At 40.1% G+C, this 27,589-nt stretch overlaps 1 protein-coding gene across 2 annotated transcripts in view; it reads left to right on the top strand.

Moving 5' to 3' along the window:
- RHOBTB3 (Rho related BTB domain containing 3) overlaps positions 1-25,920 on the top strand; it is a 60,898-nt gene extending 34,978 nt beyond the window's left edge. For both annotated transcript variants that reach the window (XM_036280601.1, XM_036280599.1), the window contains exons 7-12: positions 6,522-6,634; positions 9,877-9,997; positions 14,661-14,834; positions 17,528-17,694; positions 19,945-20,041; positions 23,163-25,920. In XM_036280601.1, the coding sequence (XP_036136494.1) occupies positions 6,522-6,634; positions 9,877-9,997; positions 14,661-14,834; positions 17,528-17,694; positions 19,945-20,041; positions 23,163-23,278 (788 nt within the window). In that variant the 3' untranslated portion in view covers positions 23,279-25,920. The remainder of the gene's footprint in view (positions 1-6,521; positions 6,635-9,876; positions 9,998-14,660; positions 14,835-17,527; positions 17,695-19,944; positions 20,042-23,162) is intronic.
- Positions 25,921-27,589: the final 1,669 nt, after the last annotated feature.

Below are 27,589 nucleotides of genomic sequence, written 5' to 3' on the forward strand. Positions count from 1 at the left end.
AAATGTATATTTTTTGAGAACTTCCTTTCATTTTCTTTTTCCACTTGGGATCATGTGCTGATGAAATACTAGATTAAGGTCAATCCTTCTCTCGAACGTGTCTGGAGAAACATATATAATCTGTTTCTAGACATCAGAATCGGGAACAGATAAGTTTATAAAGGTCTGCAAATAGAGAAGTATCATTTCTTTTTTTTTATTTTTATTTTTTTATCCTCACCCGAGGATATTTTTCTATTTTTTGTACAGATAGAGTGGGAGGGAGAGAGAGGAAGGGAGAGAGAGAGAGAAACATCGACGTGAAGGGACACATCGAGTGGCTGCCACCCGCACGACCAACCAGGGCCGGGGACAACCAGGGCCGGGGACAAACTGCAACCGAAGTACGTGCCCTTAGTGGGAACCGAACCCTGGTCTCTCAGGACCGCAGGCCGATGCTCTAACCGCTGAGCCAAACCGGCCAGGGCGAGAAGTATCATTTCTTATGGGTAAGAAAGTTTTGATAACCTTCAATTGAAATGACTGATTTTAAAAATAAGATTTTACTTTTTTCATTTGCGTTGTAATAGTGTAATTTTATAAATTAAAAATCCTTGGTTGGGTAAAGTACAGTTGCAGCGTGCAGATTTAACTGGATTAAAAATATGTGCATAGATTGGGCTAGAATGTGGTGGTAGGTGTTACATCCATTGTTCAGTGAACATTGGCTTGGAGAAAGCATAAGTGATCACTCTGACAGGGTGCACAAGCACGGTGCCTTCAGTCTGTCAGTGTCGGTTGAATTAGAACTACGGATTATGTTTAAACCTAGAATCTCACAGTTCAGAAATTAAGACTAATTTTGAAAGAAAAACAATGTTTACATGTTAAAAGAAAAAATATGACTTTAATGATGTGTTTAGAAAACTGTGAAGGAAGTGTTTGGCTTTCCCTTTCAGTGATTTTACTGTTGCAATTATGAATTATTCAGCAAGTTTCCCACAATACCCACTGAATACTTCCATAGGCACATGAACACTCTGAGGTCAGTTATATCCTCTTTACTTCTGTGGCAGTAAAATTACTAGATGTCTCTCTGGTGACAGAACCTGCTTGTCTTTCTCATGGGGACTGATATTTCTTTTTAATCCTCCCCCGAGGATATTTTTCCATTTATGTTCAGATAGAGTGGGAGGGGGAGAGAGAGAGAAACATCGACATGAGAGAGACACATCGACTGGTTGCCTCCCTCACGACCCCGCCCAGGGCCGGGGACAAACCGCAACCGAGGTACGTGCTCTTGATCGGAACCGAACCCACCACTCTTTGATCTGAGAGCCGATGCTCTAACTGCTGAGCGAAACCGGCCAGCAAGGGAGTGATTTTCTTTTAGTTGCAAAATTAATATATGCAGATGGGAAAAAGGAGGAAAGAAAAGAAAATGAAAAGTTTTCCTCATCCCCCAGTTCCATTCCCCAGAGTCAATTACCTATTAGCGATTTTGTTTTTTGTATGTTCACTCTGATGGTATTTGAAAGAAATTAAATCCTGGGAAATCTGCATCAGTGAACATGTAATATTTGGTAATTGCTGTTTTCTGGGAACCACGGGTAGTTCTGAAAGGACATGAGGCTGGCCAGGCTGGTGGCACCAGTTACTGCTGTTCTTAGAAGTTTTTCTGGATTTTTAAACATGATCACTGAGCTTTAGACAACTCATCCCTGGTGATGGTGGGAGCAATGAATAGACAGGAGTCCACTCAGGAGGCCCCCCACTCGGGCAGTCAACCTCAGGAAGGCCAATGTTCTGACAGCAGGTGGTTAGTGTTGTGGTTTGTCCATTACCTGAGCCAGTGCTTTTCAAACCTTAAAGTGCACAAAGTCACCTGGGGATCTTGTTAATGGGCAGGTTGTACTGCAGGAGACCCAGGTGGGGCATGAGATTCTGCAGTTCCAATAGTCTCCCAGGTGATACTGATACTCTAAACCATAGCACTTGTAATACCTGCTCTTGGAAGAACTGGGTACCAGCCACAGCCAGGGCATAAGGGCCTAGAGTTCACCCCAGAGACCCAGGAGAGGCCCCCAGTTCTCAGTTTTAGGGCACAAAATCAAAATGGGGTGAGCTGCAAGGCGGACTGATGCAGAGCTGGGGCTGGCAGTGCTGTTGTAGTCCGTTCCGGAAGCTGGCGAGGTGGATGCTTAGCGTTTGGGTGGAAACTAAGTGAGCCTGGGAATAGCGACTAGAGGGCTGTGGGCCATGGTGGTGAGGACAGCTTGCTGATCTGCAAGCTCTTGACCGGTTCAGAGCTCCGGCTGCTTCATCCGACATTGAGCTGTTGCCTTTCTGATCTGATCTCTCCTGAATGTCACGGCAAGAAGTGGTGGCAGCTATGACCAAAGCCAAAGGCCGTTGACCTGGGGCTGCAGGGAGATTCTGATGCTGGTTGGCAATGGAAAAATAAATGTTCCATTAGGTACCTATGTATCGTTCTTTAATTATTCACAGAGTATAACCTCAGACTCCAGCAAAAATTGTATTATCTAAGTTATGTTTAACTTAGTTATGTTAAAGCTATATTTCCACAGTAAAGACAAATTTTTTAAAATACAGAAAATTTATTTAGAAAGAAATCAACCAGATGCCCACTCTCGGATGCGTAAACATTTATTAATATTTTGTTTTACCTTCTAGTCTTTGTGACTTGGTTACTGGTTTGTTTGTTTGTGGGTTTTTCTGTTGTTGTTTGTTTTGTCTTCATATTTTTTATCAAATCAAATGACAACTTTAAAACAACTTTCTTTTTCAGAGACTTTGGTAAGGAAGCCAGATTCATGGGGTGGTTTTCTTTTTTTTTTTCTTTTTGTTGTTAAACATTTAAAAACGTTTGAACAGAGCCCAGGTTTAAAGACTCAGGTATGTAATGGTTTCCTCGCAGAAGCCTGCCCGCAGGTGATGCTAGAGGCCTGTGCGAGGCAGGAGCTGTGTGTACTCACGTCAGCTGGGTTGGCAAAGCAGAGGCAGGACTCCATGATGTGGTACACAGGAATATTTGCCCTGAGCAAACGTGGCTGAAAACCCATAGAAATCTAGCTCCTGGCTTTGTTTTTAATGAACCAAATTACAAAGAATATCTTAATTTTTTAAAATAACATACTTTTTTCAAGCTTTAAGAATTTGAAATGTTGTATATAGGACAGTTGGGTCCTGTATTTAGGAAGGGGCTGTTTTATAGTCTGGCTAATACGTTAACACCTGTAAGGTTTTTCATTTTTTTATTCAAATCTCTAGACTAAGTAAAAATATGTCTGCATTGTATATGTTAATTTTCCACTGGATAATAGCTAACCCTGCATGATGTATAAGTACTTAATGACTAGCACTAAAGAAGGAGTAATCTGAAAAGTGAGGGCTACAGTTTCCTGGGCTTCATGGAGTAATCCTTAAAAGGCTTATAATTGTAACATTCTTATACCCCTGGACACAGTCTTGATGCTTGCAAACTCCTGAGTCACGTGATCTCAGATGGTTAGGAAATTAAATATTTGTAAGAGCCTCAAGAATTTAGTTTTGAGCTCTTCTTGCCACAGATGGCCTTAGCATTTCACATCGCTGACTGAAATGCCACCAGGGTACATGAATATGTGGAAGCGCACACCATCTTCAGTTTGCAGAGGATTCTTCAGCTCGTGGAGTCATTCTGTGGCATGCTCTTTTCTGCACTGCATAAAAACATGGCTTAGGACACTCAAGTAGACCATACTCTCAGTGTCTAGTAAATAAATGCTCTGAGAAGTTAAGAAAATCTCAGCCAGTTATGCAAGACAAGCAGGTTCTAGAGATCTGCATACATACATCATACCTATTGTTAACAGTATTTTATTGAACATTTGAAAATCTGGTAAGAGGTTCAATTGCATGTTAAATGGTTTTACCACAGTTAAAAAAAAAATCCCAATCTAAAGATTATTGCTTTATTAGTTGGCATTTCTAATTATGAAAACAGCCCAATCATTGGAGTGCCCTTATGAACTAGTCTTACTTTCAGTTTTAATTATTGGATCTTTCTGTGTCTGTTCTTCCTCTTTTTTTTTTTTTTATCCTCACCAAGGACATTTTTGCATTTATCTTCAGATAGAGCAGGAAGAGAGAGAGGGAAGAAGAGAGAGAGAAACATTGACGTGAGAGAGACATATCGAGTGGTTGCCACCCACATGACCCCAACCAGGGCCGGGGACAAACTGCAACCGAGGTACGTGCCCTTAGCGGGAACCGAACCCAGGACTCTCTATCCGCAGGCCGACACTCTAACCACTGAGCCAAACTGGCCAGGGCTCTGTGTCTGTTCTTAAACAGATCAGTGACCTGTCGGGATTTATCTGCTACTAATCCCATCTATTTAGATTTGATGTTTGCTTTCTTTCACATCATCTTCTTACTGGAGATAGTGTTCTTTCTTTAATGTGATTTTACTTTTAAGAGCCAATGTCTGTGCTCTCCTTTAACGTGCATGAGTGTAGACAATAAAAAATACTTGCATATACTGTTTGCTGCACACCACTAAGCCTGGGTTTTGATAATGGATGAAATGTAGAAGGAAAGAGCAGTGGTCCCAGTAGTCAGTGCACATTAGATTAACCTGGGAGGCTTTTAAAACCCATGTCTGGGCCCCAGCACCAGACATTTTAATTCAGTGGGTCTGAGGATGAGACCTTCCACAGTGGTATTTTATAAAAGATCCGGAGGCAAATGTAGTGCATAGCAAGAGTAGAGAATCACCGGCATAGAGTAACTTGTCTTGCCCTGGCATCCCTTGGCTTCCATAGGGTTCTTCTACCCCTGACATTGTTATATAGACTTTAATGTCTGCATGTGCATGGGGAATTTTCTGGAGACAAGACAAAGAATTTATCAGATTGTGAAAAGAGTATGTGACCTTAAAGTTAAGAATCATTAGTGCAGGAAGAGGAACACAAAAACTGTAGACTTGTTCTGGACTGCACGCCTTTGAAAATTTCTGGTGGAAGGGGAGCTACAGTGAAGTTAGAAAATGAGCCGTCAGAGGTGGGAAGAAGCACCGGGTGTGGAGCCAGCTGGCACTGGCTTGCAAGAACTGATTGCGATTATTCCCAATTCCGTGTTCTGTGTTCCGCAGTGTCATGTTGGTAGCTTGAATGTGGCCTTGATGGAAATATTTACACCACAGAAACAGCACATGCCTCAAGTCTGGGCTCTCCTTCCCCGTCCCATCCCCCCAGTATACATTGTAGTCTTAAAGGTCAGGGAAGGAGAAGTTTGAAGATATGGGAGAATGCTGAATGCTCCAGGGCTCTGCCGTCTGGAGGCCTGAGGGCTTCTGGACTGTCAGTCTGATGCTTCAGATTAGCTTTGGGTCTCATCAGTACAGGCTGGCTGCAATGGCCGGATCTCATTGGTTCAATACATGTTTACCTTGTGCTCTCTACTCCCCAGTATCCACGGAGGCATCTGGCAAAGTTCTTGCTACACAAAGGTAAACATCAGAAGAGCTAGATTGAGAGCAGATAGAAAAGGACTCAGGTTACCCAGAGAGGTGAGGTGATTTGCTTAAAGTGATTAAAGGCAGAGATAGAACTGGAACCTCGGTCCCCCAGCTATGCCCACCCACACCACATCTTTTTGAACTATATTTTTAGGAATTAAGATTGTCTATAAATCGTGGATTAGATGAGGGTAATCTCTCAGAATATCATGAGCAGAATTGTGCTTTTGGAAACACATCAGCATTGAATAGTGGGATAGATCGGAGGGGACAAGGCCCTAGGGAGCCGGGAGGCTGCTGTAGGCCAAGCGAAAGGAGTGCGTGGGGACAGGGTGAACTTCTGACCATACAATTGGAATGTCTTAAGACAGTGAGGCGAAGGGGTGGCAGAGTGTGATGTAGAAGCGAAGCAAGCCTCGGCAGAGATAACTTGGAAGTGAAGACTGGGGAGGGAGGGACCAGGTGAGGTGATTTTGATCCAGTGCCATGCTCATGCAGCTCATCCGAAAATCATCGAGCTCCCCTTCTGGTTGGTTTGTGGAAGTGGTTGTGAAACATGTCCTAATGTGATCCTGACAGTGCATGAGACCTTCTGAGTGCGTTCGGTTCCTCCTGCCCGTTCCTCTGCCTGATGCCAGTCACTGCTCTCCATGGTTAGTACGATTAATTCGACCTTAGGGAAGCCCACATCTGCCTTCTTACAGGGCAAGTAAGTCGTTTGGGTGTTGGAGCACTTGTGATGGTAACTCATGTTCTGGCCGTGGCTGTTGCCCCCAGCTGAGCATCTGCAGCAGAGGTGGCAGCGCGCACGGAGGAAGACTAGGTTTTGAATGATTCAGGGGAAGTCAAACTGATTTTTTAAAATGTGAGAGTTGTTTCAATGTTTTGGCGTAATTACAAGGTTGTATTTGGTAAAGAAAAATTAGAATACTAAAAAGGAGAGAACACTGATATCTAGTAAGGTACTTATTTTTCTTTCTGCTTTAACAGAAAAAGTCAATACATATTCATTTGTTTACAGGTGCTTTCCAGTGGGAAGAATTGGAGGAAGATATCAGGAAGAAGCTGAAAGACTCTGGGGATGTTTCAAATGTAATTGAGAAAGTTAAATGCATTTTAAAAACACCAGGAAAGGTAAGTTAGTTTATTGTATGTTAGTTTACTTTGACTTTCCCTGAATTATAAGTGATATACTATAATGAATATACTATTGAGTCATGAAAAGACTCAATAATATACAATTGTGTTTTCCTTAAGTATATATTTTTGTCATTTAAATATTTTAAATGTAAAAAACATTATGTCTCACCATCTCACATTTTAATTTATGTAAGAATTTATATATGTGTAAGTCATATCTTTAAAATGTTGACTTATGGATTCCATCCTCTGAAACATTCTCTGGAATGTTCAAGAACACGGAGGTTTCTGGGTGTGCCTTCTTCAAGAGTTCTGAGAAATCTCTTTGAGCAAAAGAACAGTTAGAGGTTTGTTTTCCACCTATCAATACAGGTTCAAAAGTATACGTTAGATTCAAAGATTATAAAAATACCGACTTTCTGTACAGTCATCTGCTGTGCATGCTAAACCTCTGATCATCTAGATTGTGCAGAGTCTGCAAGGGCTAGAAAAAGAAGTTTGTGTCCTGGCCGGTTTGTCTCAGGGGTTAGAGCATTGGCCTGCCGTCTGGAGAGACCCGGGTTCAGTTCCCACTAAGGGCACGTACCTCGGTTGCGGTTTGTCCCCGGCCCTGGTTGGGTTGTGCGGGTGGCAACCACTCGATGTGTCCCTTTCACATTGATGTCTCTCTCTCTCTCTCTCTCTCCCCCTCCCTCCCTCCCTCCCTCTCTCTCTCTCTCTCCCCCTCCCTCCCTCCCACTCTATCTGAACAAAATATCGACAAAAAAAAAGTCCTCGGATGAGGATAAAAAAGAAAAGGAAGTTTGTTACACTTAAAACAGCTGCATTACACAGTTTAGCCAGTGTATTCTTATTTCCGATTCTGTGATAAACGGATTGGCTACAGTAGCTAGAAGGTAAGTTATGCACAATGCCTAGCAGAATATAGGTTTATATTAAATGTAAGAAAAAATTATTTCTTTAATATTTTATACAGATGACTGTCAATTCTACAATCTAAGTTACTAACATTTTTTAAATCCTCACCCCAGGATATGTTTTTATTGATTTTTAGAGAGAGAGGGAGAAAGAGAAAGAGAGAGGGAGAGACATCAATATGAGAGAGAAACATCTATTGGTTGGTTGCCTCCCATACATGCTCTTACCAGGGATTGAACCCACCACCTAGGTATGTGTCCTGACTGGGTAATTAAACCCTCAACTTTTTGGTATATGAGACAAAGCTCCAGCCAACTGAACCACCTGGCTAGGGCCTAAGTTATTAACATTTTAAGTTGATATTTTAAAAATATCAAGTTTTACTAGTTTTTAATGAAAATTCCTGACTATTCTTTGAGAAAATTGATACTTTTTGTGTTTTTTAGCAAAGTAACATGGAATTAAGGGCCAAGACCTTTCTTCTCATTTCAATAACACATTGAAGCAGGTATACAGAAGCTGTTCAGTTTCATAAGTGTGTGGCAGTGTAGAAACTATTTTGCAATTTAAATAAACTAAATAATGCTTTCGTAGAAATGCGCACATAAACCTGCATTCATTTTTTAAAAGTTATTTAGATTAACTAGTTTATGGACCAGAGAAAATGTATATCCAAACTTCAGCCTTCTCGTTCAAGGCATGGGTGACAACGGAATCTGTTATATACATACATAATATACATCTATATAACATTTATGATATCCAAACTGATAACCTTTATATATAAATAGATAGAAGTGTTGCTGTTTGTTATCAGCTAAGCCTTTTTTGGGTTTGATTCTGAACACAGTGATTCCTTTGGGTACTAAGAATGAAATGAATTCTTGTTGGGGAAGGGGAGGCTGGGGGCTATATGAATCCATGATATTGAACCCAATTCCCTCCTTTGCCTGGGAGGAAAGAAGAGTTTTCTGTGCCTTCTTCCTGCACTGTCCGGGGGAAGAGTCTCTCTCATTCGTGGAGTGTGACACAGGGAGGTAACACTGATAAGGAAATGTACATTTAAATTGTGCTGCCACAAATGATCTCTGTGGCTTTGTGCACGTCTTCTCAGGGCTTTCTATAAAATAAGGAATAAGCAGGATGATTTCTGAGGTTCCTACTAGCTCTCAAATTCTGTGATGCTTTTGACTGTTTCTCTCTTTTGGGTGGGCATTTCCTGAATCCTCCCCATCAATCCCTTCATAATGTGTTAAGGTGTATTGTGTATAGAATCAGAATGTTCTCTCTCATACCAGAATGTGTATAGTCCTGTTTTGATTTTCTGTCTTGCTTACAGATAGCAATCTGGAGTGTTTCTCTTCCTTATAAGGAAGGATAATTTTTCCCCCTCTTCAAATATTTTTACTTCCCAAGGCAGTAGATTAATCCAGAGTGGAAAGTAGATGATATTTATTCTTAATGCTAAAGTTATATGCTTGATTATTTTTGGGGGGATAAATCTTTCTGTGTTCCCCAGCTAGGCAAGCCAAGGTCAAAGTTCCCAGGCTGAGATTGTGAGTTTCATCAGGGGAAACAGGGCAGAGGTGAGGAAAGAGGGGCTGGCTTTTGACCCCTGGGATGTCAGAAAGATGACAGAAATGGTAAACAAAGCACAAGATCCTGAGCTGGGAGCCCAGGAAGGCTGGAGACCACTAGGTCAGACAGAGGTACAGTTATTGGAGGCCCCTGGCAGGAGCCAGGGGTGTGAGAGGACTAACAGGCACAGCCCCGGAAGAGGTTCTCTGGATCCGGATCCGGATCGAGTCCTTGTGTGGGGAGGGGTGACATTGAGAATCATACAGTTGTAGATAAAGGTGGAGATAAACTAATTCATCCCTCTCGGGTATTTTAGTAATGATTTAATAAGCAGTAGGACATGGTGTGATTGGAGGGGGTGTATTTTTTTTTCTTAATTACAAATTGAATTTTTGTGTGTGTTCTTTCTTAATTAGTGAACAAATGAGCAGGTTGTATGCATAAACATATTTTTCTAGGCGTTCATATAAGGTTGGGCTGCTGCTGTTTCCCAGGTAACAGAGACCCCCCCAGGGCTCAGGACCCAGAAGCTTCTCAGCTGTGGAGTTGAGTTTTCCCTTAGCCAGTTCCCTCACCAGGCAGAAAATGTAGTTCTTGAGGGTAAATTCCCATGAAAGCTATGATCAGAGAGGCCATAAGTAGTCACTTAAACATTTCCCACAGTTTTCCAAATTCTCTAATCAGCCCATGTATGTTATTAAAAGGTTTTTTTAAAATAACATTTTTGTGTTTCCTTATAGATTAATTGCCTAAGGAATTGCAAAACCTATCAAGCCAGAAAGCCTCTGTGGTTTTATAGTACTTCCCTCAAATTTTTCCTCAATAAACCAATGCTTGCTGATGTTGTCTTTGAAATACAAGGTATGCTTCAGTTTTCACAAAGTTTATTGTTCATTTTTATTTCCTGTTTTCTTACCTTTCTGTTTCAGCTTTGAATATTTTGGGTACAGGGATGACTTTGTTCTATTGCAAGATACAGATTAACCCTGCCTGAATTTCAACAAAATCTTGTAGGGCAATGAAGTAGTGTATTAAAATAAGAAAATAAATTTATATTTTCCATTGCCATATGTTTCATTAACTTTCAGGCACCGGTAACAGATGGATGGGGTGATCTTCACTATTACCCAAAATATTTTTGTCTGTGTAGTTCTTTAAGATCCTATCTTTTTAATCATCTGAAACCAGTCCCCTTAAAATTATATGACTCCTAGCTTATTTCATTCAGCTCTCTTACTTTTTATTTGAGCAAAAGGACCTAACCATGGGTGGAGGGTCATGCCTGGCTTTCATCAGGCATCTGTAAATGGTGTAGTGTTATCACCAAGGCAACTGAGAGCTCTTTTTTATCTCTGTAGGAAAGTAATGCTACCTACTTTTAATTAAGATGAGTTGTTTTAATGCCCATTATTGATTATTTGCTTGGATAATTTTGTCACTTTAGTAGATCAAAAGCATAATCTTAAAAATGAATTGTCAGATCCCTTTAATTATGCAAGGATAGAAAGAGTTGTGTTTTTTTTTATCCTCACCCGAGGACATGTTTCCATTTTTTGTTCAGATAAAGTGGGAGAGAGAGAGAGAGAAACATCGACGTGAAAGGGACACATCAAGTGGTTGCCACCCTCACAACCCAACCAGGGCCGGGGACAAACGGCAACCGAGGTACGTGCCCTTAGCAGGAACCCAACCCGGGTCTCTCTGGACCGCAGGCTGATGCTCTAACCGCTGAGCCCAACCGGCCATGGAAAAAAAGTTATTTTTAAGTGAAATAAGCAGGTGGACTATTACTAAAAGGAAGATATAATTCTGTTTTATGGTAGAAAAGTATGGCAGCTAACAGTCATTTACTTTTTTTAAATGCTCCCCAGAAAGATCCATTTTACTCATAAATTTGGCCACTTACCAAGACAAACAGTGAGCTGGAAACTTTCCAAAGTGCCTTCTGATAAGGTACAGTCATCACTGTCTGCAGTGTGAGCCTGGGACACAGAGAATGGGGCAGTAAAGGTGGCCTTGAAATATGTAAAAGTATGATTTGGAAAAAAAGAAAACTAACAAGAGACCCAATTTGCTTATTTGCACAAGTCGTTAACATCTGCTTATAATTTGCATTGGAGGTGTTGACACCAAACATTATGTTAGTGTAACCTACTGAGAAGATTTTCAGAAGGAACATGCAACACATGAAATTATGTTATATGAAAAACAAAGAAATAAGCAGTGATGTGGAGAATCCTTTCTCCTCGTACTCTCTCGCTTGTCTTCCATGCTTCTACCTATGGACCCTTTTACACGCACCTGCTCATGCCCCCGCTGGGGCAGAGGCCGGGGTCTGGAAGGGCTGGTTGTGCTGATGCCTGGGGCACTCTTTGTAGCCTCTCCAGCCCCCAAACCAAGGCCTCCCAGGAAGTCGGGAGCAAAGAGAAGCAGATGGGTGGAAGCAGGGGCCAGCGACGGTTCTCTGACATCATCTAGAGGAGAGGCAAGCCTAGCTTCTGAAAAGTGTGGGGAGGGCGGCTTCCAGGGCATAGAAGGCAGTAGTGCTGGCTCCTCCAGAGGAGGCTGAGCCTTCGTGCTGGAGCCCCAGCTCCAGCCCTTGGCTTTGATTTCTGACCAGTATGTGTCCTAGGGCAGGTCACTCAGCGTGTCTGGCCTTAAGTCTTCTCATTTGCAAAGTGAAGAAGGTCCTTTTTAGTGTTGAGCTTGATGAGGTGGTAGTGACAGGGACTAGAAAGACCTAGATTGGATCTTGCTTAGATGCATATTTACTATATAATAGGTTTGGCTGTGTTATTTTACATTCTGATCCTTTGTTTCCTTGCCCATAAAATGGGGATACTAATTTTCACCTGGTAGAGTGGTCCCTGGGATGGGGATGGTGTGTATGAAGGTGCAGATAGAGGCCTGACTGATAGACCACTTTCTTTCCCCTGCAATGACAGCCAACACTGATGGACTGATGCACTGTTTCCTGTGAACCCAGGGCCTCAGCAAATCCTTCTTTTAAAACGTTCCAGGCCATTGTCGACAACTGGCTGGAGTGGACCTAGGATATATAACCTATTTACTGTTCCTGCAATAGATAGTCCTCAAAAAAATACTACCACTCCCAATTTGGAGTGTGAGTGTGTGTCTTTTTCCATGAAATAATTTTTATTAAAGAAGCTACTATAGCAGTTCTAAAACTAGTCTTGGTAAACATTAGACCTGATATAGAAAGATATGAATTTCCATTTGACATTTGAATCTGTATTTCATAGAAATCCCTTTGACATTCTGTCCCTGTTTACTTAAGTAGTACATATTCTTAATCTCTCTTGAACTAGCAAGTTTACTATTTTCAGAATAAAAAAAAAATTTTTTTTTAAACTTGGCAAACATTTTCTTTTAGTATATTATAAAAATAAAGATCTTTGATAATCTATGCAAAATTACTAGAAAACTTGGGCTTTTAAATTTCGTTTCACTCTTAAAACTCTTTTCCTTAGAAAAAGTGTCTTAAAACTATAACAGCAATTAGATACTACAAAAAAGACACTTTGGCCTTGACATTTTCAAAGAACATGTTTATCTTTTAACAAGAAAATTAGTGTCTTTTTTCCTCCCCGAGTAATTCTTCTGCTCTATCCTGTTGCTGTTTAGTATATAAACACTGCATTATGTCTATTCCACAAGTCTGATACAGTGTCTATATATTTATCTAGTTTATATACACTGTTTAAAAATGTGGCTCTACTGAGGTGTTGTCTTAACAGTTTCACAATAGAAGAGTTTATAACACCAAAACAGTAGTTTAAAAAGGTAAAAAACAGAGGTTAAGGTTAAAAACAGAGGTTGTTTTCTTAACAGGAGGTATAATGGTTTTCTAAACTAAATTCCAAGCTTGAAATTGGCTTAAAAATGCTTTAAGGTATTGAGCCTTTTGTTGCTGATTTTGTAACCACATTATCTAATTCATATAAGCCATGCTTCTAATTTTCCGTTGTTTCTTTTTTTTTTTTTCCATGATACCCTATTTAAGATTTTAAAACCTTAAAATTACAAGCCAAATTGCATTACCTGTTTGAACTCTTTGTTAATTTCTGTATACAAATGTATCTAGCATGCATTGAGTGTGGAAACTAGTCATTCCGTAGGTGGCCACCAGTATTGAGGGCAGGTGGCCGAAAGGCAAAGAGGCAGGGAGGGGAAAGGGCTGAGAGGGTAGGTTGTCTGCTAACAGATGTGTGGTGCCCTGGTAGGAATGCTCACTGTGGCCCCTTCTCCCTGCTCCCGTGGGAGGCCCGCCTGTGTAAACCACAGCGCCTAGCAGTGAGCTCAGAACTGCCGGGCCGGGCGTTGCTTGTGAATCCTGAGAGATTATTGGCTTTGGAGAAAGCCCCTGGGCTTAGACGGAACTCTTTTCTGAGCCAAAAGATGTTTTGCTTAGATTTACAGAGGGTTAGGAATCCAGTCATTGTAAATATTTTAGAGAAAAATCTATGTCCCTGAGAAGTATGTGACTTTAGGGATGTGTAGGTGAAGACTCTTGGACATGGCAGGGTGGTTTGGCTGATAGAGTCTTTCCAGAGAGAGGGTGATAGCTTTGTCTCACGCTGGCTGTTAGTGTCTTCTCCTAACAGGGCAGCTTTGTCTTTCTCATCTTTGTATCTTCAGTATTAGCACGGTGACTGGCACGTGGTGGGTGCTCAGGAATGATCTGTTGAACTTATCTAGACTAAGCTGAAGGCTCGCTGTGGATTGCTAGTTTCCTAATGTGTTTCTCTACCCACAAGCCCCAGGTGACATATGTCTCTTCTGGAGCTTGTTGTGATGGCACAGTAGCTGGAGAAGAGGCTTTTACTAGAGAGTCAGTTTAGTTTAATGAGCTTCAAGGAAGGGTTTGGTCTGAGGGGCCTTTAAAATTTAAAGTAGCTCTGGCTCTCCTAGAAGCAGGCATCATTCATTTAGGGAAGAGAGGTTCCCTTGGGAGGTAGGGTGCTGGGAGGCAGCAGGGGGACTAGGCCATCTCCTTCCGAGTTTTCCATAAGATCTGAGATGCTCCCCTTGGCTCCACAGAGATTCCCTTGGCTTAGGCCAAGGATGGTTTATTTCCTGTCTCTGATAAGGGGAAGCCTGGCCAGGACTGTCCATGAGTTGGCCAAGAAAAGAATGGTATTGTTTTCTTAGGAGGCACGTGGGCAGGGGTGGGTGGTGGTATCTCAGACCTGGAAAGTATAAAAAAGTTTCATTACAAATACATGAAGCAAAATATTTTATTTCAGTGTTTCTGTTTTCAAGAAATATAAACTAAGTAACAAACAATTGCCAAATTTTTGGTTTCAAAGTCACCTTTTGAACTTTTTATTTTTCAATGAAAAACTAAAAAGGCTCTGAATTAAAGCTGGTTATCACCCCAAAATTTGATATATCAGCCGAGTTGTACCTAATGCAATACCAGTCTAATCACAGGGGAAATTGCAGGAATAATAACTCTGCAAGTTTATGTTACTTAAATTTGTTTCCCTCTGGACCCCTGCAGGTACGACGGTGCCAGCCCACAGGGCCATCCTGGTGGCCCGCTGTGAAGTGATGGCAGCCATGTTCAATGGCAATTACATGGAAGCAAAGAGTGTTCTGATTCCAGTCTATGGTGTTTCCAAAGAGACTTTCTTATCATTCTTGGAATATTTATACACAGACTCCTGTTGCCCAGGTGAGCAGTATAAATTGTTAGATAACATCTCAATTCTTTCTTTGCGAAATGTTTAATGCATTGCTTTCTGTGAAGTCTGTTTTTGCTTAAGGTTTATCAGAGTTGACATCATGGAATGTGCTGAGCAGATGGAGGTAGTGTTGGGCAACAGTGAATTCTGTCTGTTCAAGTGGAAGAGCTTTGATTGGGTACCTCTCATGGGCTCTCAGACTCTGACATAAGTACATGCGTCCCAGCCAGCGGCAGCAGCACATGGTCACTGGGGCACCCTGGGGACCTAGTGGCTACTCCGGTTCTCCAGACCGGGACAGAAAACCTCTTGGAGCACTGTCCTTTCCACGAGAAGGAGATTGGACAACTGCCTTTATGGCTCTGCATTCTGACGAAGGCACTGTTAAGGACTTTCGGTATTCTGGTCATTTCTCTGGCCCAGAGAATGCGGGTGGTGGTGTTTTGTTTTGTTTTTAAATATAATCTTTAAAATATATATATTTTTTTATTGATTTGGGGTGGGGAAAGAAAGAAAAAGACATTGATTTGTTGTTCCCTTTACTTATGCATTCATTGGTTGATTCTTGTATGTGTCCTGACTGGGGATTGAACCTACATCTTTGGTGTATTAGGACGATGCTCTAAGCACCTGAGCTACCCAGCCAGGGCAAGGAATTGGGTGTTTTGAAGGCATTCTTCTGACTTCTCCTAAAGGCAGACTCTTCCTGAAGCTGACTCCTTTGAAAACTTTTCCTAAGATGTTTAGTGCCCAGTGGGCTGCAGGCTGAATTTCCCTAGTCCCTGACTGTCTTTGGACGAGGAAGGAACTGTGGCAGCTGTAGGTCGGAACAGGTCTCCCAGGTTCCACTGGCTGCAGGCACCTTGGAGAAACAGCAAAATCCTTTCAACAGGCCGTAAAGCCTTGGGGTGTGGGCACAGGATCCCCTTTGATTGATCTTCACCCTTTGGCCACCAGATGGCTCCCACCACAAACACAACTAGAAGGCCCCGGTTGGCTTAGTCCAGGGGCCTGAGAGACCTGGATTACAGAACAGGCCAGGCACCCCACCTAGCTAACCGAGAAAGAAAACACACATTTCAGACCATTCCTCCCTTGAGGTTTTGTCTTTTGATTTTGAGATTTCAAAGATAGCCTGTGTTTGTTACTGAAAAGTTTAAAACAAGTCTGAAACCTCTAGTCAAAAGTTTTAGAGTTCCAAAAAAGAAAATTCTCTTTTCAGTTAAGTTAATTCTGGTCTTTCAGTTAGCTATGATATTTAGGAGCCAGTTACAGTTACTACTGTCCGTGGTAAAGACTGGCATATCGTTTTTGCATAATAAAAATGAAAGCATCGATTCTCATCAGAATAAGTGTTATTATTTATGTTATTATTTTGATACTGGCCAGTATGTATATTAAATTAAAAACTTGACCACATTTGAAATAAGGAAATTAGGTTTCTCAGTCATCCTGTCACTAGAGTAATTGGTGCTTTAATTTTGGGGTGTTATCTTGCTAATTAGAAAAAAATGCTCAGAAAAGCACTAATAAGTGTAGGACAAAACACTTTAAAAATTGGTAAAAGGTGTAGGGGGAAAATTAGTCAAAATGAATAATCTAAAAATTAAGCTGAATACTGGAATATCTGCAAGGAGGTGGGGGGCAATCACAGAAAGAAAGGTAATCTGTTTATCATGTTCAACATCTTGCACAGTATTCTTTGTTCCTAGCTATGAAAGAATGTAAGGAATTTAAGGAGGGCTAGGAGAATTACATCAGAAATCAGACTTAAGGGAAGTGTTGAAATAAAAACAACAACAAAACAACCATGGTGATTGTCAGGTTGCGAGGCGGGGGATGTGGGAGTTACTATTCATGGACACAGAACTTCAGTTTGGAATGATGTCGAGTTCTGGACACGGATGTGGTGATGGTTGCACAGCAGTGTAAGTAGACTTAATGCCAATAAGCTGCACACTTAAAAATGGCTGATGGTAGGGTGGGGAGGGGGAATTTGGGGAAGGTAGTCAATGAATACGTTCTAGGGGCATAATGTACAACACGAATATAGTTAGCACTGCTATGTTATATAATGGAAGGTTGCTAAGATTGTGGATCCTAAGAGTTCTCATCACAAGGAGACATTTTTTCTTTTATTTTTAATTGTATCTACGTGAGATAATGACTGTTAACTAAACCTGTTGTGGTCATCATTTCACAGTGTACGTCAATCAAACCATCATGCTGTACACCTTCAACTTATACAGTGATGTATGTCAATTATTTTTTTTGAAAAACTGGGAAAAAAATGGTTAATGGTAAATTTTATGTTTATTTTACCTCAAAACAAACCTAAACTAAAGCCAAGAGAAGAAAAATGGCATGAATTTAATTAGCCAGCAGAAGGAATTGTCCCATAGTATGGAATTGATTATTAAAGGTAATTGTAGAATCCCTCTCTCTGGAGAATTTTTAAAAAGCAAAACCGACACATAAATTTTTTTTCTTCTGAGTCTGAAGTCTTAAATTCTTTTTTAAAATGGATTTCGGAGTGCTGACTCCTTCAAGGTTTTCTCGAAGCATTCTGTTCTACATTGGATGACAGAGTCAGCATTTTTTGTTTGTTTTTTGTTGTTTTGCTTTAGGTCATAAAAGAAATGGCTTTATTATCCATGTTCTCTCATTTCCCTCCTTGCGTCAGCCGGCATTTTCCAGGCCATGTGCCTCCTGATCTGCGCTGAGATGTACCAAGTGTCCAGACTGCAGCACATCTGTGAGCTGTTCATCATTACGCAGCTGCAGAGCATGCCCAGCAGAGAGCTGGCGTCCATGAACCTAGATGTAGTTGACCTGCTCAAGAAAGCCAAGGTAACTGGCCCTGTGTATCTGCTTATTTGATTTTTTAAAAATCTTATTAAAAATTATACGATTTTAACCTTTCTGCTTATTAGGAGATACGTTAGGACCTATCTTGGTTTGGAAGTTTGGCTAAAAGAGGCTCAAGTATCCTCACAATGTCTGTGGGCAGGTCATTTGAGGAGAGGGTTTTTGAGCAATCCTTTTCCAAGGATGTAGAATTTGCTGATGTGGACTTTTTCAACTGAATGATGGTTGTTATTAGAGTCATTTGAGTGTGGTGCCATATTGTGTCATATAGGCATTATAGAAAATAGAATTTACATTGAATTTCATTCCATCTCTTGCCAAGGGCCCACACTTAATGATCTCTTAAATTTTGTTCAAAAATAAAATTCTGCATTTGAACTGTGTTTTTGTAAGCAGCTATTTATTTCTGTGATCTCCTTTCTTTTTCAAAGTCACAGCCATCAGGCAATGTTTTGAACTTTGGTTGGTAGGTTATTTGCTCTGGGTTAATCATCTAATAGTGTTGGTGGTGTCTGTTAAATCAGCTACATGCTCTTCTCTATTCCCTTGAGATCATTCACACTCATCTGCCAAAAAATAAGGTGAAAAAAGGTGGTTAAAATGTAATGTGGGATTAGATGAACGATAAAGTCTCATCCAACTCAAAAAGTCTGATTTTGTGTAATAAGAAGCAGGAGACCTACAATGAATTTACATGTTAAAGTATTCCCACATTATAACTTTTTAGAAGAGCAATACTTGAGTTTCTTCTTTAAGATTTGAAATTACAAATCTTCAATTTAGCATTACTTATTTTTTATATATTTTTGAGTGTCCTTAAAAGAGCTATATGAAGCCTAAAGGTAGAAACAACCTAAATGAATCAACAAATGAATGAATAAACAAAATGTGGTATATACATACAATGGGGTATTACTCAGCTTTAGAAATAATGAAATTTTAATACATGCTGCAACATGGATGAACCTTGAGGACATTATGCTAAGTAAAATAAACCAGACAGAAAAAGGACAGATACTGTATAATTCAACTTATATGAGGCACCTGGAATAATCAAATTCATAAAGGTAAAATAAAATAGTGGTTACCAGGGACAGGACCTAAGGGAAAGGGGATCTATTATTTAATGGGGAAAGAGTTTCAGTTTAAAATGATAAAAAAAGTTTCTGAAAATAGATGGTGGTGATGGTTGCATAATGTGAATGTATGTAATTAATGCCCCTGAACCATACACTTAAAAGGGGAAATTTTTATGTATATTTTACCATATTGATAATGAAAATAACTATACTTATGTATCAAAATTCCTTACCAACAAGTTACCATAGTCTGAATTGAGTGGTTAGATGGATCAGTGACTGTCACTGGATTAGCACCAAGGTGATGACGTCATGGCCAAGTTGCTCTGAGTGCCCCCTCCATTAGCTATTGAAACTCAGAATGAGAAATACATGGGGAATCCTGCTCAGTGTAACAGTATATCTGAGTTAAAAGCAACTATTCAGATAAAACCTTCTCAGAGAAATATGTGCACATTGCCATCCGCAACCTTAGATTGATGACGTTTCTCCTAAAAATAAATTTTGGTTTGCTCCTCTGGTGAATTTGTTTAGATATAGCCAAATGTATGCCTTTCCTAACCATAATCATTTTTTTAATTAATCAATTTATTTTTGTTACAGATGTTTCTCCTTTTTCTCCCCAGACCCCCTCCTCCCCATCCTGCCCACCCCCAGCATTGTTGTCTGTGTCCATTGGTTATGCATACGTGCGTATTAGTTCTTTGGTTTATCTCATCCTTCCCTGGCCCCCCTCCTCTGAGGTTTGTCAGTCTGAACCATACTCCTATCTCTGCTACACAGATACAAGAATAGTTAGTGAAGGCCATGACCATAGATTAAAAGCTTAAATTAAATCCTCAAGAACTTCAAACAGCCGTTGTGAACCACGGATGCAGCCATACATCTGCTTAAAGACATTCAGCCACTGCAGCAGCTGGGGCTTGTTATTCATTGATTCAGTTTTTTCACTGATGTAATTTTATTATTATCTGTTATCAATACTCCCTTTTCCTTTCTGCATCCAGAGTAAGCTGAAGGCTGCCTCATATGTGGACCCATTCATTGTGGATTTGGGCTCTCCTTGGTTTCTCCCAGACCCGTTCTCCCCGATCTGACAGTCATGTTGATGGTCATTATGTCCGATACTGTCTCACTTTCATTTTTCCTGCAGTTTCACCACTCTGACTGCCTTTCAACCTGGCTGCTTCATTTCATCGCCACTAACTACCTCATCTTCAGTCAAAAGCCTGAATTTCAGGATCTTTCAGGTAGATTGCCAACTACTGCGTTGAAATAAAACCTTATGTTCTTTAGTCTTAGATTTGAGATGCAATTCAGAGGAATAGTAATTTTTAAAAATTAAAAAGTCAATGTAACATATTCCTTTTAAATATGCAGTGTGGTCATTAAAAACGTAGCTTGACCTGTGTTACACAAGTTTGCTAGTGATTGTTTTTATAGCTCCCTTCATTTTTAATGCATTTCCCCTCTGAAGTATAGTGATAACGTGGCCTCTGGTAGCATTTGCTTTTGATCAATAAGATCTTGGTTTTAACCACCCAAGTCAGAAGCAACATTTGAACAATACAGATTGAAAAACATTTTTTTTGTAGAGGAATTATAACTATTATGTATTATTTATAATATATAGTTCTGTTGTACTATCTATATCTATTAAGTCTATCTATATAGGAGTTCACTGTCGTACCTGGGAATAACAATTTTTTAATGACTAATGGATGTTATAAAACTTACTGTGCAGAGAGTATACATGGTGTAATTTTTCAGATAAAACAAAGATTAGAACCATTCGAAGGTTGAACTTCTCAGTGTGCATAAGAGGAAAGAACATGAAAATAGACTAGTCATCGTAGTTGACCCTCTCTTTAGACACAGTGGTGTGCCCACGTTATTACCTGGAGTAGACTCAAGGAGTAATCAAATGAAAAGGGACAGGAAAGGAAAGTTCACCTAGTCAGGTAGTTTCAAACTCTAAACAGTGAACTCTCCTTAGAGATGCCTGAAGGTCTTCTGAGGTGGGGCAGAGAGGAGAGTGGACGAGGGAAGAGGAAGGCGCCAGGAGAAGGGAAGGGGAGGGAAGGGAGAGAGAAGGCTGCATGTGCACTGCTTGGTCACGTCCCTCCCACTGTCAGCCAGGGGAGTTCCACTGTTATCTGCTTATATCTTAGCCTTCTACATAAAATTTTACTTGTATAAGAGAATCTGCTGCTAAAAAATGTTTACCTGCCTGGTTTCATTCAGCTTCATTATGTAGACATGGTTGATTGTCAACTCCATTTTCAGTCCTTTTCCTTCTTAGGAGAATGGTGGGGGTGGGAAGGCTGGAAAGTTTAAGCTTCTAATCATGGCTTTTCAGTGACCAGCCCACATCCAGGAGCCCACCCAGAGAGGTCTAATTAAAAGAATACAAGGCACTACTGTCACCGGGAAATTGCAGATGTTTCAGGAGCTGTCAAACCAGGGTCAAAGACCACATATTAGAACAAAAGGTGCTCCGAGTGCTTTTATTATGGAGAAATTGCAAGGGTTTCAGGAGTTCTGTGCTAAGAACTGGGTGCAGAGACCAATATATATTTCCTATTACCTCACAAGAGGAAACTTAGAGGAATAAGGAGACACAAGGAGTAGAAGAAAACTTTTTTTTTTTTTAACTGGCTGGTGTGGCTCATTGGTTGAGCATCAGCCCATGCACCAAGGAGTCGCTGGTTCGATTCTCAGTCAGGGCACGTGCCCAGGTTGTGGGCCAAATCCCCAGTGGGGGGCATGCAGGAGGCGGCCAATTGATGTTCTCTCTCATCAATGTTTCCATCTCTCTCTCCCTCTTCCTTCCTGTCTCTCTAAAAATAAATCAAAAAACAAACAAAAAACTATAAAAAGAAAAGCTTTAAATTTAATATCCTCAAAGAATTAGAGGTATACATCCATAAAAAGTAGAGCTAGAGTGTTACTAAAAAGAAATAATAGTAGTAAAGACAGAAAGCAGAATGGTGGTTTCCAGGGACGGGGAGGGGAATAGGGAGCTGTGGAATGGGCAGAGTTTCAGGTTTGCAGGGTGAGGAGTTCTGGAACTGGGCTGCACAACAGCGTGAATATACTTAATGCTATTTACCATGCACTCAGCACTTAAGAATGGCTGAGATGATTTGTTTTATTTTATATGTGTTTCACCACAATTTGAAAAAAAAAAACAACAAAAAATACAATAAAAGAATAAGAAGTCACTTTTGGACATTAGAAATATGATAGTAAAAAACCCAGCTGAATAAAATAGTTGAAAGATAAAGGTAATGAAGTCTCCCAGAAAGAACGACAAAAAGACAGGGAAGAAAGGGTTTAAAAAAAATTGGAGGCTCAATCCAGGAGGTGAAGTACCTGAATAATAGAAGTTAATATAGAAAAAAATAAATAAAAACCAGTAGGGAGGAACTGATGAAGAAAAAATACAAGAAGTTATCCCAGGAGTGAAGGTCTTGAGTCAGCAGATTGAAAGAATCCACTAAATGCTCAGCTAAGTGCTCTGCTTAATGAACCAGGCGCTTCACTGAGACACGAAAGAATGTCGAGTGTAAGTAGAAAAAAAATCGAAAAATTTACAGGAGAACAAAACAAAACATACGACTTACCAAGGACTCTGACTCTGAACGGTAGTGGACCTCTGAGCAACCTTGGACACGGAAGGCGGTGGAGTCTGTCTCGAGCGTTCTGAGGGGGTCTTCAGCCTAGAACTCCGGACTGAATTACGTGTGAGGAGAGATTAGAAGCGTTTCATCACAAGCAGAGTCTCAGAACTATTTCTTATGCACCCACCTTTTGTAGGAAGCTAATAAAGGTTCTGCTTCACTAAAACTAGAGGATAATCGGAGTGAAGGACCTGGCGTCCAGGCGTGGAGGGTGAGCAGGAAAGCGCGAAGCCGGCCCGGGGAGCAGTGGGGGCAGGCGGGAGGCAGGGTCTCCAGGCAACGGCCTTGACCCCACTGCCGACGGATAGGTTGTCTGATGACTGGTTTGGTGGAAGATAGAATTGAGAGGATATAAAGAGTTTGAAAGGTTGAGTTAGTTACAAAGGAAAAAAACCAATTGAAAAAAAAAAAAATGAGTCCATTATCGTCTCCAGGAAAAACAAGTCTTATACGAGACAAAAAAACAACAACATAAATACTCTGTGATGAAGCAATGGAAAGATGTATCCTGAGGACTGATTTGACCAGAATTGTATTTAATGCCTTTGGAAGGCTTGAGGGAGGAGTAGGGGGTATATAGCAGAGCTTGGATGTCATTCATTAAACAGGAAACCAGTAATGCTTAAACTCGATCCCAAATAAAATATATTCAACTAACTTTTTTTTTTTTTTTTTCTAAAAATTTTAGTGGAAGAACGCAGTTTTGTTGAAAAGCACAGATGGCCGTCGAATATGTACTTGAAGCAGCTGGCGGAATACAGGAAGTATATTCACTCCCGGAAATGCCGTTGCTTAGTAATGTAACCTGGCAATTTTATATTCATACACTTTTAAAATTATTATAATGAGGAATGGGTTTCAGTAAAATTCTTGTGACCTAAAAACAGGCGTTAAAAAAAAAATATGGGCGTTAAAAAAAAATCACCATACAGCTTAATGTGTTTACTAGCTCTCTGAAAAAACTACTGTTGTAATTTTAAAAGGGAACAAAATATACCATAGGTTAAATCTAAGGCTTCACCTAGTGTGTAAAGCTGTTGCACAGCTATTTATTCCCCTTAAGATGCCCTGTTGCTTTAGTGATATTTATACCCTTCCCAGTTAAGAAATATTTAAATTTTTAAAAAATCACGTAGGGTTAATACAGAAATTTCATCATGTCTGATTAATTGCTCTGTTAAAATAAGGGGCATTTAAAGACCCAGGGTGACTATTTCTATAATGAAAAATCTAGGGGAAGACTGATCAACCTGAGACGTGAGGAATCAAAATTTTGCTGGGATTTTGAATGTGAAATGATACTTGTTTCCAAATCAGTGACAGTGTTTGAACCATCCTGAAAAAAAATTCTGCTTTTTGTCCGAACAACCCAGCTGAGCCACCTTGTCTCTAACCTGGGATTCTGATGAGGCAGGAAATCTAAGCAGGGGTGACTCTATGGCCAGGTAACCTGAGCAGTTGTACAGGGCCACAGGCTCAGAGGGGCCCCCTCTGGGCTCTGAGCTCTGCTGTCGCCATCTGGAAATTCATAATAATGTTCAAAGAAGGGCCCTGCATTTGCACTTTGTACCGGGCCCCAAAACTATGTCTGTCTTGTAGCAGGATATGTATATTTTCTTGCTCAAACATTGTTGACCTTGAAAGCAGAAAAGTGGCACTGGCCTCAGGGAAAGAGTAGGAGGCCTTCTGGAAGGGAGAGAGCATATTGGGATTCTGGTATCTTTGGGGAAGTCTGCTCCACCCAGGGCCTCTGTGCCACCTCGGCTAGCAAGTGAGAAATGCCTTGTGTTGTCTTATCTTTAAAACACTCACAGTTCTGGCTTTATCACAGATGAACAAGTACTTTCTTGATCATTCTGTAAGACGAGGATATTGGTAAAAGTGACTGATCCACATAACTTTAATACATATTTATGAAGATGCTCACAGGGAAACATCCTTTTTAGAGAATTTGCTATCAAAGGCTCAAGATGTTTTTGTTTTAGTGTATTTACTAAGATTAGGATGTCAGTGACTTGAATTATTTGGATTCTTTCCGAGGACTACAAGGTCATTTGATGAGGAATAGCATGAGTTTTGTCCTTCAAGATTACCCAGTAAGTTAAAAGAAAGGATATAAATGAAAGGCTTGTTACATGTAGAGAAAATGGTACCAGGGTAGAGGACAGAATTCTTGTTTCTCTTGTGCTACTTGTCAACAGAAGCTCACAAGCTGAGATGGAAAACCAGATCACTATGTTATTGTTGGCATCATCTTCATCAGTAATGTAATTCAGTATTGGATATATTTTCCTTTTAATTTCCAGTTACTTTAGAATACATATAGTTTCCCAACTGTTCAAAGATTTGATTAAACAGTTTTACACTCCAGTATTAGAATCACTAATACTATGTGTACCTGGGATGTATACAACATTGTCAGAGTGAAACAATAAAAATCCCCTACATACTTCTTCCAAGAAACCTGATTTTAGTTGAATGGTGTTGATGAAGATGACTGGGATGCATTTTATGTTTTTTGTACTCTAATCACTTGAGTTAATCAACTATTGGCAAATCCCACCTGGCATGGACGAGCATGGTAAAGAATAGATACTGTAGTGGATTTCTAGAAATTCATTCACATTTAAGAACATTTAAAATTCAGTGATAGTATTTTGTTCTTCATAAGCACATTCTTACCCCTATGTGAATTAGAGCATTTAAAATTCTAAACCAGTAACTTTTAATCTAGGAAAAGAAAAAATAAAAGTTCTAAAGCAAAATATATTCTTGCAAATACTATTTAAAATTTAAATAGACCACAGATAATTTTCAGGTTGTTCGACTGGAGTTGAGTTTGGAAGTTGATAACCCTGTTGATGTTCAGCGTGTAGTTTTTGTTATAGAAGTTTTTTACCACCTGTGCGAGTGACTCAGACATGCAGATATCACAGCTGGCCAGAGCTAGTCAGGACAGTAATCAAATTAGCTTTTAAATCTAGATTAAAATCTTTGAATTAACTCAATTTAAAATAACAAGATATTGAAAAATGCTTTTATGCTATCTTGGAGAAATGAGTGCTCTTTTGAATTTTTTTTTTTTTAATTGAAAGATTATTTCTAGGTGAATGTATGCTCTCTGCTGATCTCTGCTTCGATATATTTACCAATCATTTTAATTAGAGAAGATACTGTATGGTAAAGCTAAGGCCTTTTCTTTCTGGACCAGGTTTTCACCTTATATAACCCTTTGTATACTGCTGGCTACTCTGTGTTCATATTATAGGAGAGTAGGCTTGTAAAATAGAAGTTTCAGTAACATAACTGAAATCCATCCAGTCCAAGCCAGCCTGGTGGCTTCGTATTGGGCAGCAGCAGAAAACTGAAGATTTGGATAAATTTGACTTTCAAGACAGATAAACTTTTCAACTATGATTTTAAAAACAACACTACATTGATACAGTTAGTTATACAAAAGAATGTCCTCAAGAGTATTTTATTTTATTTAAAGCATCTGTTTAATTCAGTCTTTAATAATTTTGCAAAGAAGGGTATGTGTGTATTTTAATATAGCCTGATCTGAATTTATATGTTTTTAGCTTTAGTATTTAACATTTTGTAACAAATAAACCTTTTCTAAAAAACAAGTTTGCCACAGTATTCTGTAGTTATTTTACCTTGGATATTGAAGTGCTGGAATGAATATGGGAATACTGCCTCATTTTTATCAAGAGTAATTATGTTTCACAGAAAATTTTCATCATGTGTAAAATTGTTAGAATATTGCTGATATTGTAGATGATTCATATGCATGTGATAAGAGAAATTTATATTATAGCTTATATAGAAAATTCTATTTAACAGCTGTCACCACAGTTTCTCTTAACACAATAACTGCCTCTATTTAGAAAAAATACTTTGGTAATTATTTAGTGTACCTGTGAGCCCTCTGCAGGCTTGACTGTCGACTGTGCATAAGAGAGTTAAGGATTAGAACTTTCGCCCTTCCCAGGGACCTCGGTTAGAGCGTCGTCCTGATATGCCAAGGTTCCATCCCAGTCAGGGCCTCAGCCAATTAGTGGAACAGCAAATCAGTGTTTCTTTCTCTCTCTCTCTCAAATCAATCAATAAATAAAAATTTTAAAACATATAAAATCGTTTTTAAAAATAAGATAAAAAAGGAGAAGAACTTGGAACTTTGCAGAGCTGAAGAGCCCAGACAGGAGGAGCAGGAGGGAGACCAGGCAGGCATACACGAGGATGGAGTGTGCACTATATAGTTCAGACTCTCCCCAGGGGGCTCCCAGGTTTTTAGTAAAGGCTGTTAAATCCATAAAGGCTTCCACAGTTTCATTGGAATTGTGTTCCTGACACACATCTCACCTGGGAACACACTCTCCTAGAATACCCCTATTGCCTATTGCCTATGCCTGACACACATCTTACCTGGGAACACACTCTCCTAGAATACCCCTATTGCCTATGGAAGAACCTCCACGGACCTCATTGCCTTTCATAATCTATCCCATCTTTACTGCTTGGACATTCAGGACTGTCCATCCAGATTGTCTATATACTTGCACACCTCGTACACTTCCTCTGCCTTGGCTTAGGTTCCCATCCCCTGTTTACTTGGCAAATTCCTGCATATCCTGTAAAGCCCAACTTAAACATCATATCTCTCTTGCTTTCCAAGACTCTCCCAGAAAGAATTAGTTGCTTGTGCATGTGTCTTTCTTAACTCTTTATTCACTTAACTATGGCACTTACTGCACTTTAGGCATTTATGTACTGGTGGTCTCTACTTGGCAAGAACTTGAGGGTGGAACCATGTCTTGATTTATCTTTGTGACCCCCTCTCCAACCTTCAACTAAACACAGGGACTAACATAGACTGTATAAAATAAATGGCACTGAAAATGCCAGATTGGCCCTGACTGGTCTTACTCAGTGGTTAGAGTCGCAGGTTCAATTCCAGTCAAGGGCACGTGCCTCTGTTAAGATTTGTCCCCAGCCTTGGTCAGGTCATGCAGGAGGCAATCGGTTAGTGTGGCTCTATCACATTGATCTCTCTCTCTCTCTTCTTCTCTCCCATTCTATCTGATGATAAAAAAAGAAAATGCCAGATTGCCT

The sequence above is a fragment of the Molossus molossus genome, unplaced genomic scaffold (genome assembly GCF_014108415.1).
Source record: "Molossus molossus isolate mMolMol1 unplaced genomic scaffold, mMolMol1.p scaffold_m16_p_3, whole genome shotgun sequence".
Taxonomy (NCBI): Eukaryota; Metazoa; Chordata; class Mammalia; order Chiroptera; family Molossidae; genus Molossus; species Molossus molossus.